Raw genomic sequence first — 16,881 nt, forward strand, 5'->3', positions numbered from 1 at the left:
ACCAATATATGTTTGTTTGGATTATTAATCTTATTATACCAAAACATTTGCCTAAGTATTTACTCGTACAATCAACAGATATTACCAACATTATTTCAATAATATAATTTTTTTAATAATATTATAAGAGTTGAAAAATATTATGACACATTTTATTTGTTATTATTTTGTATTTTATATTCATTAAACTATAATATGTTTGTCATACAAGGTACCTATGAAAAAGTAAAAATAGTAAGACTAATACAAATAGTAACAAATAGTAAAACAATAAGTTATTGTTAACTATTATTTTAAATAACTATTGTGATAGCTTAAGATATTTTTTAGGCATAACTTTGTAATCAAATATAGAACCTATTTATTAATGTAGAAATGTTAGATTAACCATTTTAGACTTGTGCCTTGCTATATCTTAGGTGGATGATTTAAACATATACAATATATTCATTTTAATAAATTAAAATTAAATGTAATATTTTAAGGAAAAAACTTGAGTACCTATTTTATATATTTTTGTTCCATATTTTGTTAAAATAAGACCCCATTTAAGTTTAAATTTAAGTAATTTAATTAACCATGCCAATGTACTTTCAATGCCTCTTGCTCGCCCACAATCAACCTAACACCCATTATACACGAGCAATAGCATAAGCACTTATTGCATAAAACCAAGGCTGGGCATTAACAAGTTAAAAAGTTAATATTAAGTTTCATAACGAGTTGCTTTTTTTTTAGAAGTAACTTTCACTCCATGTTAACTTATAAGTTAATTAACTTTATAAGCCTCGTAAATTTAAAATATATATTATTTTTATATAAAAAAAAAAATCATCACCTAATTGAAAATATTTAATATTATTTATAAATTATAATGTTATGTGTATTCTAAATATTATGCACCTACTGAATTGTGCTGTTGAAGTTATTTGCATTATTTCTGGACTCTATAGCAGTGATCAAAATAACATATATAAATACAAATGTGTACAAAATATTTTAAACGAGTAAATACTAAATAAGGTTAGGTATATAGATGATGTATAGGTACTAAACAGAACAGTTACCATTATTGAGAAAAGAAAAAACAACTAATTTACATAGTACCTATACCTATCCTATACTCGGTTATATGCTCATTATTAATGAATAGTTATTACTTATAATACAAATAATAAGCAAATTATTTTTAGTTATTTACTTACTTATATTTACTTTTATTTTTAATTAACTTGTAACTTTTACATGTAACTTCAACTTTAACTTTAACAGGAATTAGTTAACTAGCCCAGCCTCGTATATAATATGTACCTATCTAAATCTATATACAAATCATTATATCATACTTTAGAGTTAAAATTATATTTATTGTTTTCTTGATATGACAACAATCAAATTTTATTCATAACACATAATTTAAAAATATAACATGAGGTTATCAGATTAATTATTATAATTATATTAATTAAAATTTAATTAAAACACTATAATTCTATTGGTAAATATCGATAAGGTTCAATTTTTTTAATGCTGTTATTTGTAACCTTTGTTATTTATATCATACGTCGATTATCACTTGGAAGGGCCATTCTGTCAATATCCAGTATTTAATATTATTCTCCTTTTACTTTCTATCTATTATAACTTTATTTTTTTTTTCTAGATTTAGTAGGAAGTCTATAAAAACTGAAACGCAGTAACACAAACTATCCAGTTACCAAACTTTACACAACTATAGTCGACCAATATCAAGTAACAAATCACTCTGGTAAAATATTATTATTTTAATAATACACCGTGAACCTATATAGCAACTATACCTAAATTCTTTTAGCTATAAAACGTGAAAATGTTGAATCTTAAAGTGATGATGTTTCTGTGCTTGTCTGTCATCGTCGTTTACGTAAGTTAAACAGTATATTATATTAATATTTTATAAGTCACAATGTTTCGTTGGTTGTTAGAATTCATTTATTGTGTTATAATTATAATGGAATATAAATACTGTAAGGCTAGGATTTCAATGTATTTGCTACAGTTTTTATGTATTAATTTTATAATGGTGTGTTTTTTTTTTTTAATTTTTATTTTTTTAAATTTTTTTTTGTGTCTGCCATCACCTTTTAGGACACTAAAAGTGATTATATTTTCTTCAACAGCATCTTTTCTTATAGTAAAGTTGGTACTTCGGGGGGTCAAAAGTAAAAATGTTCCAGTCGTTTTCAAAAGTGCCAAGAACAACAAAAGAAAAATTAAGAAAAAATTATATAAATTCCTATACTTTAGAAAATTTTCAAAATAGTTTGACTTGTTTTGAGCTGTACGGACATATTAAAAATTTCTATTTTTTTAGTTTTTTTTCTATAAATGTCAATGAAATGTATTCGTTGGGTCAAAAGGCTTGACAATTTAATACTATTGGCTCTTGATATATTGTTACAAAAGCAGTTAAAAAATATTAAAAAATGCACAGTCACGATTTGTTTTATAAGCCTTTGAAGTTTGAATTTTGACACAATTTACCAAATTTGAAAGCAAAAAATGATTTGGTAATTAAAAATGTAAAAAGTTTCACCTTTTATAGCTAAGACTTTAAAATTTAAAACAAGTTTTCACCTAAGTACCTAGATTATTCTTTACCCAAAAAATCTAAGAAAACATAAAAAACAGTTTTTTATAGTTATTTTATAACAGTTCAAATTTCGATGAAATTAGATATTTAAACGAAGGAGAATAATGTTAGTTTTGTGTTATATTTTAAAAATATTATTCATAGGTACTCGAAACTTCTAAAGTATATGATTACATACAAATACGATGATAAATAAATAATAATAATAATAATAATAATAATAATAATTCAACTTAACCAGCTACTGTATTAATAATAAGAATACCTATACATTTTAGGCTGACAAAACGTCTCAGAATCATTTTTCCTATACAATGATATTACATAATTGAATTCAAATTTAACACTATCAATTACAGTCACCCACTTGTAACCTACTGTACAGCAGAAAGACATCCACTTGTCCCATTTTTAAAAAAATATTATGATTAACAGTGATTTCTTAATAGGTATACTTGGTAGTATATTTTTGAAACTACAAACATATAAAGCAAATAATCGTGTTGAAAATAAATATAATAGTTTACATTATTAAATCGTAATATTATTAAAGTAGGTATACAAACCATTTGAATGATTTTAGTGTGAAAACGACCAAAACAAATTAAGTAACGCGGAACTAGAAAGTTGTCTATTGGAAACAAAAATACCAAAAGGTAAGGTTGGTTTTATGATAACGATTATCAGTAAAATTATATTATGGACCTATTATGCTTAGTAAAATTTAACACAACGTTAAAATTTAACTCATAAACTATTCGTACAAATTTCAATTTAGAAGCATCATAAACACTTCAAAAAGATTTATCTGCTATACATTTTACGGTAAAAAAGAGTGATTCGATAAAACTTATTTGATAAAAATAAATACTAAAGGACACTCTTTAAATGGTATAAGCAATCTTAAGTATTTGAAAGTATGTTGAATGTTCCTTAAGTATAGCCAGAATAGGTGCTTAAAAGCCCCAAAAATTCATTAGTAAAGGAAAATATTATAACGAGCATGCTTTGTTAACCGTCCTTGTAAATACGTATGCAAATTGATTTGATTATACCTAACATCAGTAAATCATTTATAAATTTCAATTGTTTGCAATCTGTGGTAAAAATTATTATAATTGTGAATAACTAATTAAAAGTAACATAATTAATACTAAGTTTATCGTGTTTAATAATATTAATTTTCAGATGAATTTGAAGATATGGTTATGATACCTAATAATCACGAATTAAAAATACTAAAGACACACGCCCAAAAAGTACGTAGTTTTAAAGTATAATAGACAACATTATTATCATTGAGTAGTTAGTACCACCTACACATATTGGCAATTTAATATTATTATGCTCAATAGACAATGTTATTATTTAAAATAACAAATCAATCAATAAAGTAGTTTAATTGATATTTGTTTGTCTATTACAGTGTATGATGAGTTGTATGATGAGAAAAAACCACATAGTAAGTATACGTATATCTACGATTGTTAAATAACAATTGTGTGTGTATAAAATAATACGTAAAACCTTCGTAGCAACACAATTTATAAAGTGTACATAATTTGTGTTCAGATTAACAACGGCAGTATTTCTGGGGAAGTGTTGTACAGATATGTACTGAATTACTTCGGGACATCCGATTACAAAAGACGTTTGATTAGTAGAAAGGTGGAACAAGTCGTCGATATTTGCGCAAAGAAAGGTATAGTAAACGATAATATCGTGATTCGTGACCGACAATTGTTTGGGTCAAATGATTTTTGATCAACAGAATTAATATATATAATATAACATAAATTACTACGAGAATATAATTGATTACAAGTTATACATTTCGCATCTTAAAACATTTATTTACTCAAAAATGTAACACTTTCATTTTAAATTTTTAAAAATTCATGGTTTATTATACGTTATATTTTTAGAATACTGTTTATACAAATCTACTTAGTTAACACATAATAGTATCAATTAAAATATGCAAATTAAACAGGCATTTGGTACTTACATACTATATTATCATTTCCTAGCGATGAATTTAATGTAATATTTTATTTTGTGTGACCTTAATTTCAGATAACTTGCCGACTGAAGAGTGTGCGTTAGCCGAAGTCATAGTTACCTGCATAAGGTTAGAAGCTAACAAAGTAAGTTTCTAATACTTGAATTCTAATTTCCCCTTAGCCTTAGACGCGTTACGTATTATACAAAGTCAAATTAAGGATTGTTTGGATTCAGAGTGGGTTTCTTAAACTTTTGATATAATTAAGAAATAAAAGTGCCAATTCTAAATTCTTTTAATCGAATTACATAAGTGATGTTATGAAACGTTTTATCAACAATTACATTATTATACATGATTGACGGGTTGATATGAACTATGTTTGACAACTATTTTCTAGGCATTTTTCATCACAAAATTGAATACATTTTTTATGTAGTGTGTCATTAGATAACTGACTTAAGCGGCATGATCTCTCGTAGACAGAGGTGGGACAGAGTATATAGTTGTTACAATTTGAAAAAATAAATTTAATTTTACTGTTGATACAGCTATATGTGTTAAACAATTTTGAAATTGTCATAAAGAAAATATTCAGTTAAAATGAAAAAAAAAACATGTCTTTTTCACTTTTTTGAAATTCCATATTATTGATCATTAATCATTAGAAAACCACGCATACAACGACTTATTATACAACCTATATATAACTACCATATTTTGCCCAGGGATGATTTCCAATAATTACCTAACACTTGTTAATAATGTTATAATTTACCGAGTTCAATGCGTGTTATAAAATTGAATATATTTGTTTTTATTAAGTTCGGTGATAACATGTTAGAAATAATGTATGTATACAATACAAATATTTTTTGGAGAAATATCGGGCCCCTAATATCTCACCCTGAAACCCAGCCCTCTCCCTCTGGAACAACTTATCAAAGACTGGTCAGATAAACAAATTTAAGATTTCAACGTTTGTGAATATGTATACACGTCTTATATCGTACTTTAATATACTGTAAATCAATAAAACGACAGATATCTGTACGACTATAACGTGTTTTTATTGTAATATTATTATTGTGATTAATGATTTGGCATTTTGTTGTACAGGTGGGTTTGCAATGATTCTGCAGGCAACCGGTAACCGATGTAAACACATCGGCTTAAGAAAATTCATCAGAAATATAATGTAAACCGTTTTCGTTGGTTGTAGGATTATTTGACTGATTAAACCTTGAGTTATGTTTTAAAAAGATATATCTGTGACTTCATATTAATATACTTTTAATGATTCCATTTATAATTAAATACATTATAATATACCTAACCAATTATATATATAATCGAGCGCACAAAGCTATATAAATTTTAACCATACCAACTTCAATTATTAGCTATCAGTATTTTGTTCGAATAAAGTAGATAAGAAATATGTCTAATTTTTTTAGAAACAAACGTTTAATGCGTTGTATTATTATCTCGATTTAATTTGTTGGTAATACTTTCTATGTTCCTAACAATTAACATCATAAATATTATATTCTAATCATCATTATTATTATTATATGAAAAATAAAACTGGACATTTAAATCTTTGTTAAAACCGTTACTTAAAATATATATGTTATCTAAGTTAAGACAAATTATAATAAATGAATGCTTATAAATGTCTATGATTTAATATTCTAAAAGGTACCTATCACATTTTTATTTTTTTTTGGAATACCATTTAGTCATGTTAACAACAAGAACAGGTAAATGTATATAAAAATAGTTTTCAACATAAATTGTTGCTGGCACTTATAAGTTATTTGCCAAGCCACCGCTGTGTTATCTATTGTAAATCTATCTAAATAATATTGAAAAAATACAAACTCATGAACATTTTATACGTCATGCACACTATTTGTTTTTCGTAGCAATAATTGTATAAACGTTATATTATGTTTGTTTAAGTTGTGGTTTGGTCGTCAATTTGTTATCACTATAATTACTTTATTTCATGCATATGATACTATGCTATAATTATTCTTTCAACATTTATAAACTATTTGTGTGTGGTATTTATATAACAAATATAATGAACTGTACTTATAAGTTAGATTACAATATAAATTCGATCTGTTCAAAAACTGGGTTTGAAATAAATTCCCAGTTTTCCATAATTTCATTTATTACTAAAAAAAGTACTTGGGATTTTTACTTTTGCCCCACTAAAGTTCAAACAAGATTTATTTACCTACCAGAAAATATATTTAAGTTTAAAATCTAAACATAATTTTACTGCTTCAAAAGGTGATGACCAACACAATTTTTTTAAATTATTAAATATAATATAATATATTTTATAATATACTTCATAATATAATGTAATAAATTAATATTTTCAGAAAAAAACCGCTATCAAAATATCTTCTAAAATAGTTGAAATTATACTACACGTCATGATAATAAAATATTCAATACTTTTCGAAAGAAAAAGTAATTTATTTTTAATTTAGGAAAATTCGTCTGGTTGTTTCGTTTAAATTCGTTCTATTATTTATATTTTATAGTTTATGAAAACCTCAGAATTACAATAAATAAGTTATACTTGTACTATTAATACACATTTAATTCATCCTGTTTGCAACAGCTGGTATATGTAGATTATGTAATACGTGTTCCCTACAAAATTGATAAGATTATAGTTTCAATAGTGTGAATATGTCATGATTATGTCGAGTCAATTGAAAAATTAAAAATGTTGTTTATTTACCATCCCAACATTTACGTTTATAGGTAGTTTTTATAATCTAGAATATATTCAAATTAAATAAAATCAATAAAACAAAATGTCATCATAATTTTGATCAACATAAAAAATATTTTGAATGTTCATAAGTTCATAACCTATACTATATGTCTATACGTATGTGCAGATATTTTGTGTGTAGGTAAAATACTAAAATATATGTAAATACAAAATATGGATAGGAAAACGTTGACGAATAAATACCTATAAGATATCCACCTGATTCTTCACGTCTTGTAAATATATTCAACAAAGAAAATAAAAATGTGATAACTATACTTAATACGAACACTTTGATATATTATACAATATCTAATTATATCTTATTACAAGATATTAGCTAAAATAAATTTGATAAAAAAAAACTAAACATAAATTGTATAAATATTAGAGTATTCCTTTAAATTGAATACATTTGTATGAAATCTAAATCTGCTGAAACTACACATGCTTACCTACTTGATCGTGTCAAAGAAAAATATAGGAAATACACAGTGAAAACTATTGTTCTACAATGTATAACATCGACCTCGTTGAGTAAATTTTTTTTTTTTAAATTTGGCGATTGCCGCTGTTTTGTAACAAAAACGCAATATACTTTCCAAGGACGGTTTTCAATTTTCATTAAGTACTCGAAATTAAATTATAAATAATGATGTGTGACCGAGTTTCTGTGAATTACTGAACACAGTTCCAATTATTGAGTATCGGTGCCAGTCACAAAGACGCAATGATTATTATTAGTATTATAGTTTAATAAATTATCGTTACAATAAACAATATGAAAACTTTAGTGTTACACATATTTTATAATATCATGTACTAGGTGATCCATCAATCATACTTACACACTCATTTTATATCGTATTATTGCATTTATTTACATTTTGGATTTTGGAATTTTTAAATAAACTTAAGATAAATATATTTTCAGATACTTAGGTTGATTATACATTTATACCGTTTAAAAAATGTTCATAAATATATCAGTTAAAAAAAGGTGGGTAAGTGGATGTCGCTCTGCTGCACAGTATGTTACAAGTGGGTCACTGTAATGGATGGTGTTAAATTTGAATTCAATGATACAATATCATTGTATAAGAAAAACGATTCTGAGCGAAAATATGATATTACCAAGTATATTTGATGATATTATTTTGAATAAAATAATTTATATATAACCTATTTACGTGGAACCTTGTTTTAAATTTTTAACCCTTAGCTACAAAAGTTGAACATTTAATACATTTTTAACTAGGTACAAAATAATTATTACATTTTAAATTTGATAAATGTTGTCAAAATTTGAACTTTAAATGCTTATAAAAAAAAATGGTGCCTATGTATTTTCAATATTTTTCAACTATATATAAAGAGCCTTGCATTAAATTTTCACGCTTTTCTACCCAACAAATAAAATTTTAATGATATTTATAGAAAAAAAAAACTAAAAAAACTGAAAACAGACAATGTCCGTAAACAACTCAAAAAGTGTCAAATTATTTTCAAAATTTTATCGTGTATAGAAAATGCTAATATTCAGTAAAATTTTCAAGTATCTACAGTCCTACGTTTTTTAATTACAACAAAATAAGAAAATCGTTACATGAGAAATCGAGTGAATATCAAATGTTGTAAAAATATGAATTTCAAACGCTCATAAAAATTTAATTTGACTTTCTTGTAGACATTTTTTTTTTTTGATAAAGGTAGACAAACTTATGGATAATCTTGTATTACATTTTCAAATCTTAAATTTAAAAGGAAAAATTTTTATGAATTCTCAACTCAAAATAATTTGCTAATTTTCGTGATTTTTCCGTATTTTGTCAATATTTGAACTTAAAATGCTTATAAATAAAAACTGTGACTAAGGATTTTTAATTTTTTTCATCTGCCTTTGAAACAATAACCTGGGAGCCTTCTATTAAATTTTCAAGCTTTTTAACACAACAGATAAAATTTTATTGATATTTATAGAAAAAAAAAACTAAAAAAAATGGAAATTGACAAAACAGCTCAAAATAAGTCAAAATATTTGGAAAATATTATGGTGTATAGAAAATGCAATTATAAACATTCCGTCAAACTTTCATGTCCCTACGGTCATTTGTTTTAGAGTTAACACCAAAAACCAAAATCGATTTTCTCGAAAACAGATTTTGCGTAAAAATTCCCGTTTTTCCTTAATTTTTCTTTTGTTTTTCACGTCGCTTTTGAAAACTACTGGGAAATTTTTACTTTCCCTCCCCCCAAAGTAGCAGCTAGATTCACTTCCTATCAGAAAAGTTACTGTTGAAGAAAATTCAAGCACTTTTACTGTCCTAACATGTGATGACAAACACAAAAATAAAAAAAAAAATAAAAAAAAAACACACATCATTGTAAAATCAATACATTCATCGTTCCGCTCAGAATCTAAAATGTAAAAATGCAGTCTAGTATTTATACTCGAACAATTGTATTAACAAACATAAAATGCTAATAAATTAATATTAATAAATAATTACTAAACAGTTTTAAATTTTACATATCATATCCATGTCATTAAATCTTTATTATCACGGGATCGAGCAAATCATTCAAAAATGTACTGTTCAAATTAAAGACATCAATATTTGAATAAAAAAATCATTTGCTTTATAATTTACAATAATGTGTTTATCATAAACTAAATAAGTTTGTACTGATAAAAGACATATGCAACATTTAAATGTCACAAAAATCTAATTTTTTAAAAAAAATTTAGTGTTTAAGTATACTTAAAATTTCGAAAAACGAATGTTATAGCATAGGTAAGTAGGTATATAGTGAAATAGTAAGTACAATGTTCATTATTGTAATAATGAATAGGCACCTACATATTATGATTGTTATGAAATTATATCATTCGTAGACCGGAACCTTTCAATGATAATTAAATAATTATTATTATGGAAAAGTTTCGACACCAATATTAGATTTTTTCGGTTTAATACCAGCCCCAAAATTACTCAATATATATTGGATATAAATAGGCAAAATGCGCCTGTATTATGATTAAAGTTTGTAGGTACAAATATTTAACATTTTAATGGAGAATTAATTTCTGCCAATTATTATGTTTCATTTAATAAAGGTACTATTTTAAAGTTAGTCTTGTCGGTATGGATTCAAAAAGTTTTACCGTAACAATTTTGGCATGGTTGCAGCAGGATTGTCGGTGATATATTTCATGATCATGGATCCGGATTATATTGTGTCCTGTGCGGTTTGGCCCACAATATTCGTGGTTTTCGTTTCGACGGGGGCTCGAGGCTCTTTCGAACCCTCTGGTCGACCGTATGTACTTCGGAAGTGCATTATACGCATAAAATAGTAATTGTTTGTAAACATAAATTTACAACTGGGACTGTTCATTTATGCATTATGTAGTAAGCAATTACCTATTAATAGTTATTATGAAAATTCGAAAAATGCGCATTAAAATGTAATGATCTATATAATATTTCAAAATAATATACAAAAACAAACATTTAAAAAAGATAAAATTATCGTTAAAAACAATTTAAAAACACTAATGAATAATTATTAAAACAAAAAAAAAATTTAAAAATAGCATATTTTATAAGTAAAATGCAACTTAATTTGTATCAATCTTACTGGAATAAATGAAAAAATTATGAAAAATACGCTTGAATAAGAAAAAAATAATATAAAATGCTGTTATAATCTCAAACCTTTAAATTTTATAATATAATACGGCTACAAAAATCAATATTATCTGGAGTTTCGTCAATCAATGGGTTTCAGAGCTCATATATATATATATATACAATTTATCTGTAAATTGATCGGTCAAAATATTTATAGATTTTAAATTTGTCTGAATAAAATAAATAATAACTACCATAGAACCACGCAAGGTAAGATTCATTCTCTCTTATTGATACCATTACAATTATTTTGCCTTTATGTTTCGGCCAGTGAATCTCATGTGGCGTCTGGGGTAGCTCAAGCGTGGATTTGGCAGAAAAATATTTAAAAAAGACATTGAAACACTTCCCGATTAAATAGAAGTTGTTTATATAATATTATATATAATAATAAACTCATTTTACTCGATTTCAGTAGAGACCGATTAGAGAAACGTCCAATAAGACAGATGGTTATAGTTGTGATCCACAAACAATAATATTGTTTACACACAATGTGTAAAATAACAACAGCCTTATGTTCTCTCAATCAGCCAATTTCAAATCATGTACCTATATAATATAATATCGCATTATTCACACTATACCGTTATAATATTATATATCTCAGAACCAGTTACTGGATTATTTAGTCTCGGAAGGACATGGTACTTTAGGTACCAATATTGGAGGTCCCTTATAAAAAATAAATAAATGCTAGCGTATAGCATATTAGTAACTCTTATACTATGCATAAATAACGTATTTTTTTGGTGTTTGATAAAAATGAAGATGGATTCTTTCACTGCAGTCAAAATTAGTAAATCGCACAATGAAATTTCAACTAAAACTCTGTTTGGGGACTATACGTATCACATTTCAAATTTCAAAATGGGTTTTTTGTTTCAATAACTTTTATAAGAGTAAAGTATCAAAATGTTTAAGAAGTTTGACTTAATGTGTAGTCATAACAGTCATAACAGTCATAATAGTTATAACAAAAAAAAAAAGACACGTTAATTAAAAATTAATTATTTTAATGAAATACGAGATAATGAAAATGGAAAATGTACATGCTATATTTATATAGAATATCAAATAAACAACTAAATAATGAAAAATACATAAATGAATAAAGTTACTTAATTTAATTTATAATCAATGAATACAATGATAACATTTACGACTCATTGGTACACAAAATTCAATTAAGTGCTATTATTTTTCATTAAAATTACAGATTGAAAACAGCTTGAAAAATGAATATGAATTAATAAACTAATCAAATCAATTGTGTGTAAACCTAAAGTTGTTGATCACGTATGGTATTTATTATTATTGTAAACAAGTTATTAAAATATATGCATTGTCTCACGCATAGGATCTAAAAACCATATTATTCGTCAGTGTTTTTTTTTTACTTATCAACCAATTTGTCATGAAACTTTTGTAATTATATCTTGTATGGATGTTATTTAAAGTATTAAGAATTCTAATAATTAACCTTTGTTGTCTATACATAATTTTGTGCCATAATCAAATAAGACTACGAAAGACAAAGAAGGGTATCTGACTGATTAATATGGGGTCATACCAAAATACCGACATGCCTATGGCGATTACATAAGCGTCCCAAATTCCGATCTATATAATATTAAAATAACATTGTTAGTGGTTACCTAAGTAGTTATACAAATGATAAATTTAAATTATTAAATGATTGATTGGAACACATTTAGTTTGCTAATTCCGAGGGAAAGTGTATAGGTGGTTTAATACTGATGCAAGTTTTTTTTTTTTAATTTTAATTATTATTTATGGCATAAAAAGAAAACAGATTTATTCAAAATGGATTAAGAAAAAGACTTTATTCTTATTTGAACAGTACCAATTTAAAAATAATTTAATTTTATCTACACGATAATAACATAATAGTATTTCTAATTATTGTGATAATTGTCATATTAATCTCAAAATAATTACCACATTGTTTGTTAATTATTAGGTATATTTCGTCGTAAAACAAACAATTATAACTATAAGCAGTTGTCAATTATATAATTATAATATACACATTCATTATTAAAGCACTAGGCATGCAGTATGAATAAGCAAACTAACGTTAATGCTAATCCGGAGTCGACGATAAATAGGATTTATGAGTACCTACCCATAATGTTTATCTACTGATAAAACGTGACTAGTTTAGGACATTTTGGAAGTCTGACAAACATAATATTATATTTCATATTTTCAAAACACGCGCGATGGCCACATCAAATTTGAATTTGATTATGTGGTTCTATATTATTCTATATTATTTCGAGTTTCAACCCAGGCCTCTCGTCTAGCTCTACAATGTTTCGATAAATCACAATTTAAATTTAGTTTTAATAAGATTGTTAACACATTTAGTTATGCGATTGGATGCCGTTAAAACATTATAATTTCGATAGAACTAACTGTTTTTTTTTTATATATTTAAATTAGATAGGTACATACATTTAAAAAAAAAATTCAACCGTTTTAATATTTGGATTCTAATTATTTTGTCGTTTTTAATGTAGTTATAATTGAAAACACCGTATTCAATATTTTTGTTTTATAATAATAAAATTAATAATATTATTACATTTTCACTAAATCATGGTTGAATTTTAAACGACAGTAATTAGGTTTTTATTTAACAACATTTACTGACTTAAAAGTTTAGCATTATAGTTTAGAAATTATTGATATTGAATAAAAACTAATTATCAATATTAATAATAAAAATAATGTGATAATCAACGATCGTAAACCGTATAATAATATAAAATAGTTCTGTTTTAAATTTTTACATACTTGGATTACAAAAAAACTATATTGATCCATTTTTCTTTTGTGTCTATAGTTGGAGTAGTTTCCACGATAGAGCCCGTATTATTTTTTACTAACAATATATTTTACTTATATGACAACCCAGGACATATTAAATGACGCGAACGGGATACAATCGTATCTGGATCATAAAGGCAATAACATTTTATCGACTTATTCTTTGTAACAATATAAGTGTCATGATCTATAGTTTTGTATATTATTTATAATATATATGTTTTTGGGGTGAACTTTGCACAGATAGTTTGTATCTGCCATTAGGGGTCGTTTGGCCTAATATATAGACGACGATAATTTATCGTAGATAAATTTAAGGTTCTCGCAAAAGCGCGTAGTACAAGCACGAAATAATTTCTAAAAAGTCCTAGTGTAGTTTAAATCGATTAAATTGCAGTAACTATTTAAAACAGGAATTATACGTAGGTATAATATAATAACGTGCAAGAAAACCAGAATTAAAAATAATAATTGAGCCGTAAATAAATAGATATTTAGTGGGTAATAGGTTTATGGCGGTCCGCCGCGGTAGCAATGACGGCATACAACTAAAAAAGTTAATCATAAAATAAAATATTTTGTTCATTCTCGCCCTGGTCATCGGAGCAGGTGGAGAAACTTTTGTGTGACGACGCTACTGGATAAAACAGATAGGCATATCGGAAACAGTTGTGATATATAGGCCGACCGATCCCGTGACTTATAATAACATAAAGGTGGCACGGGGATGCAATATTACCAATTTAATCGCTCTAGCGAATATTTAAAAACCTCTTTTAATATCGGAAAAACTTTGAGGCGCTTCTAAAGTGTTATTAATATAATAATGTCGGCGTGGGCGAAAACTTGGCGGCAACTGGGGTAGCTGCAAGATGGATGGATAGAGCGGAAAGGTGAGGTTCAAAAATAATGAAAAGAAGTGCGGGTTTTTGCAAATAGAAAAAAATAACACGTCCCAAAGAAGAAGACCCGTAGCAGAAAATGCTTTTAGACTCAATGACAAGCATTTTTTTTTAACCGCATCCCTCAGGCTCAGGTTATAATTTCAAATGGCGCTTCGGGTTCCCAGCTGGTGGAAAAAATCTACCCTTGCCCAACCGTACCGCCACCGAGGGAGGCGCGTGTAACTTTATTAAAAAAACAGACAGACAGCAAAAAGTTTTTTTTCGTGCTGCAGCGATAGGGTCGCGACCGGACGAAGAAAATATCTGAATCTATACATATATATATATATATATATTATATAGGTATTTTTTTACAGGTGAAAAAAACCCGAAGAAAAGGAAATAATTTGTCCAATATTCAATTTCGATGGAGCGCCGGATCGCGGTGAAAGTTGAAAAACTACTGCGGGACTCGGGAAAAAAACAATAATATAATAACGAGAAAATGACGAGTAAATTTATTATTAGCATTATTGTTATTGCGACAACCCTGCAGTGAGGGCGAATTATGATTGTGTTTGTATTAATTAAATATAACGCCACTATAGCCGTTGCGGGAGTTTTTTATGGTATAAATTTGTAACGACAAAATAAAAAAAATAATATTTTTATCGAATTATCTACGGTGTGGTATACGTAGTTGATCGATCGAGCATAGTGTTGAACCAGGATAACAATATATATAAATATATATGTATATATATATATATATATAGATAAGATAAAGATAAATTACTTTTTTGGCTAGAAATTTTCACTTGTTTTTTTTAAATTACAAAAAAATAATATAATATTTCAAAGTTTCAAACGAATAACGACTCGTACCCGGATCTCATTTTATTATTTACTACCACAGGTTTAATATATAAATATACCTACTAGGGAAATATTATTTTGTCTCAGCCATATCTTTTAACTTTCTATGATGGTAATTTATGTGTTCAAAAATTAAGTATTTTAATATTCATGCGTAATAATAACAATATGCCCTAGAAAAATAATAACGAGCAATAATTTGTGTCAATGATGTGTAATGAGTAATGACTAAGTAATAAACCAACTAATAATATTTTATCTGAAGATTAGTGTACAAAATTAATCTTATTAAATGTATAACAATCATACCACAATTTAAATAAGAGATAACTTACTATAGGATAACTTAAAATGTAATATGTAAATAATAACTAAACATAATATCAACTGGAACTTAATATTTTATCTATTTTTCCTGATATGGTTAAAATAGAATTCAAACGGCTCTGAAAACGCTCACCGAATTACCTAGATACAGCAGATTCCCCAACCCCATTGCAGTATTATTGAAGATAAATATATTATAATTTATAAACAGAGATGTGAATTGTATGCACTAAAACTTGATAAAATAAATATAAAACCATATGCACTAAAAATAAGGAAATATGCTAAATGTTGAAAAATAAACCAAATAAAATAAAATCATAATTATTTATACAACTTGAAAGACACCAATAAATGTTTTGAGAAAAGTATAAGAAATGTTTAAATAAAAAAAAAAAAAAACATACAACAAAAAGGAAAAAAAATAGAAGCACATTAAATATATAGTTATAATATTAATAATTTTAAAAGAATTTATGTAAAATAAGCTTCTTATATTATTAAAATATCATATTCAAATGACAAATACTATAATATATTATATTATATCAATACCTTATCAAATATCAGCAAGGCTGGGCAAGTTAATGATTATTTTTTAACTCAGTTAAGTTAAGTTAATATGCACCAATAACAAAAAGTTAAAAGTTAAAAGTTAAAAGTTAATTTAACTATAGGTTAACTCAGTTAAGTTAAAAGTTAATAGACACTTTTTGTTATTTTTTTATCAAGTTAAAAAAAGTTAATTTGTTTATACAACGCTAGCGTACTTAATTTTTTTCCAACCCAAAACTAAATTATAGGAT

The 16,881-nt window shown here is 25.9% G+C and overlaps 2 protein-coding genes across 5 annotated transcripts in view; one reads left to right on the forward strand and one right to left on the reverse strand.

The window, feature by feature from the left end:
• The window catches only part of LOC132941343 (peroxidasin homolog), a 432,704-nt gene that overhangs the window by 230,469 nt on the left and 185,354 nt on the right, over positions 1–16,881 (reverse strand). The gene's annotated exons all lie outside the window — the stretch shown is intronic.
• LOC132941748 (uncharacterized) lies at positions 1,566–5,986 on the forward strand. 2 transcript variants are annotated; one of them, XM_061009901.1, is made up of 9 exons: positions 1,566–1,603; positions 1,664–1,768; positions 1,835–1,903; positions 3,216–3,288; positions 3,821–3,891; positions 4,059–4,094; positions 4,205–4,334; positions 4,709–4,779; positions 5,754–5,986. In XM_061009901.1, the coding sequence occupies exons 3-9, from the start codon at positions 1,850–1,852 to the stop codon at positions 5,766–5,768; spliced, it is 450 nt and encodes a 149-aa protein (XP_060865884.1). In that variant the 5' UTR covers positions 1,566–1,603; positions 1,664–1,768; positions 1,835–1,849; the 3' UTR covers positions 5,769–5,986. The 2 variants fall into 2 exon arrangements, with proteins under 2 accessions (XP_060865884.1, XP_060865883.1); XM_061009900.1 differs by having other exon boundaries at positions 1,573–1,768.

Source organism: Metopolophium dirhodum, chromosome 3 (genome assembly GCF_019925205.1).
Source record: "Metopolophium dirhodum isolate CAU chromosome 3, ASM1992520v1, whole genome shotgun sequence".
Lineage (NCBI taxonomy): Eukaryota > Metazoa > Arthropoda > Insecta > Hemiptera > Aphididae > Metopolophium > Metopolophium dirhodum.